This window comes from Vollenhovia emeryi, unplaced genomic scaffold, assembly GCF_000949405.1.
Source record: "Vollenhovia emeryi isolate VEMERY1.0 unplaced genomic scaffold, V.emery_V1.0 DF948312.1, whole genome shotgun sequence".
Classification (NCBI taxonomy): domain Eukaryota; kingdom Metazoa; phylum Arthropoda; class Insecta; order Hymenoptera; family Formicidae; genus Vollenhovia; species Vollenhovia emeryi.
In genome coordinates, this window is record NW_011958054.1 from 1 (window position 1) to 1,513 (window position 1,513).

Genomic DNA, 1,513 nt, shown 5'->3' on the forward strand with positions numbered 1-1,513 from the left:
TCAATTATCATAGGAATCAGTATATTCAAATTTGTCGTACCAAAAATCACTGAAACAGAAGGACTGTGGATTTGCTTAAAAAAATGTTTATGTAATTCTTTTTCTATTTCTTGACAGTGTTTGGACATTATTTCCTTTGCTTTGGGTACTGTGAAGATATAGTACAGAAATGATCCTGTGAAGTATTTATAATATATGAAATATTGTAAAATTGGTAAATACCGTTTTCGACGCTTCCATGCTGGACTCAGTGGATCACTGCTGCTTTGTCGACGGTGTTTATTTCTTGCAAGTCTGAAAATTTAAAAAAGTCATGTTTAAATATAAACATAACATACTGATTGTAAAACATCCAATGTTTATTATTTATTTGTGAAATAATATAAATTTTTTTTACAAATTTATGTTTTGTCTTTTATGTCTCATGCTCACCTCGTCAAATGTGGAGTACTTTTTAAATTGTCATGTCTTCTTGCCACAGACCTGCTCAACAGAATAAAAAAGATCATTAAAAATAAAACCTTGCTGAAAAGTAATTTCAGAAATATCACTGTGAGCATACCTTCTTGGTGTTGAATTGCATACTTGTCTTTCAGGGCCAAATGCCACCGGTGGACCTTCTTCAATGTCGACATTTGCATCCGACCAGTCACTTCTAAAAGAACATCACTATTAATCATCCCTTTGTTAAATTAAACCTTCAAATATTTACCTTCTACGTATTCCTTTTGGCGTACGAATATTTACAATGTTGTCTTCTACAACTACATGAGAAGTTGATGGTGAAATTGTATCTGAAGATCCTATTCTTCTTTCAGAATTGACAACTAATGGGAATTCTCGTCGGAGGACATTGAACTTGAGGTTCGGTTCAGCCACCGCATTCCTTGTAAAGAAGTACATTTATGTAATTACATAACACCACGTTACAAATACAAATGTGTATGTGTTTTTATATATTTACTTGTTTACATTTTGAGCTTCCGAACAATTTAAAAATAACGTTGGCACAGCCGATGGTAGTAGGTGGCGTTTCTTAACAGGGTCTTTCCGTGCTCGACCTTGATGAAAGGACTCTTGACTAAAGTGAACTGAGCATATCCTTGCTGAAAATAATATAATGTATAAATAATAAAACTTAATACATTGTATTAAATGTGGCTTCATAATTTTTATTTCAAATTAAAGATTTTCATATTTTTAATTGTAAAATATTTTTACTGATATACATGAACAAAGTACTAATACTTAATAATATTTGATTGTCTTTTTTATTATTTTCTTTTCATATAATAACATTTCATGACATTTTTACTCCAGTTGTAAATACAAAATTTGAGGTTATATTATTAACTAAAAATATTATTTTTCATTTATTTTTGTTTTTCAATTAATATACTTTTGCACGTTTATGTACAATATCAAACTTACCAAATTCAACTTTTGGTGGTAAAACATAGCCTCCTATTTTTTTCAGCCATCCTTCCCGCATCACTTCATTTTTCGGTAGCTG

General features: G+C 30.5%; 1 protein-coding gene across 1 annotated transcript; it reads right to left on the reverse strand.

Moving 5' to 3' along the window:
- Positions 1–6: 6 nt before the first annotated feature.
- Positions 7–1,506, reverse strand: LOC105556883. The gene is made up of 7 exons (XM_012003995.1): positions 1,432–1,506; positions 965–1,106; positions 713–886; positions 563–655; positions 433–483; positions 223–294; positions 7–148 (listed from the first exon to the last, which is right to left on the reverse strand). Exons 1-7 carry the CDS (start codon positions 1,490–1,492, stop codon positions 88–90), a joined length of 654 nt encoding a protein of 217 aa, XP_011859385.1. The 5' UTR covers positions 1,493–1,506; the 3' UTR covers positions 7–87.
- Between the last annotated feature and the right edge of the window lie 7 nt (positions 1,507–1,513).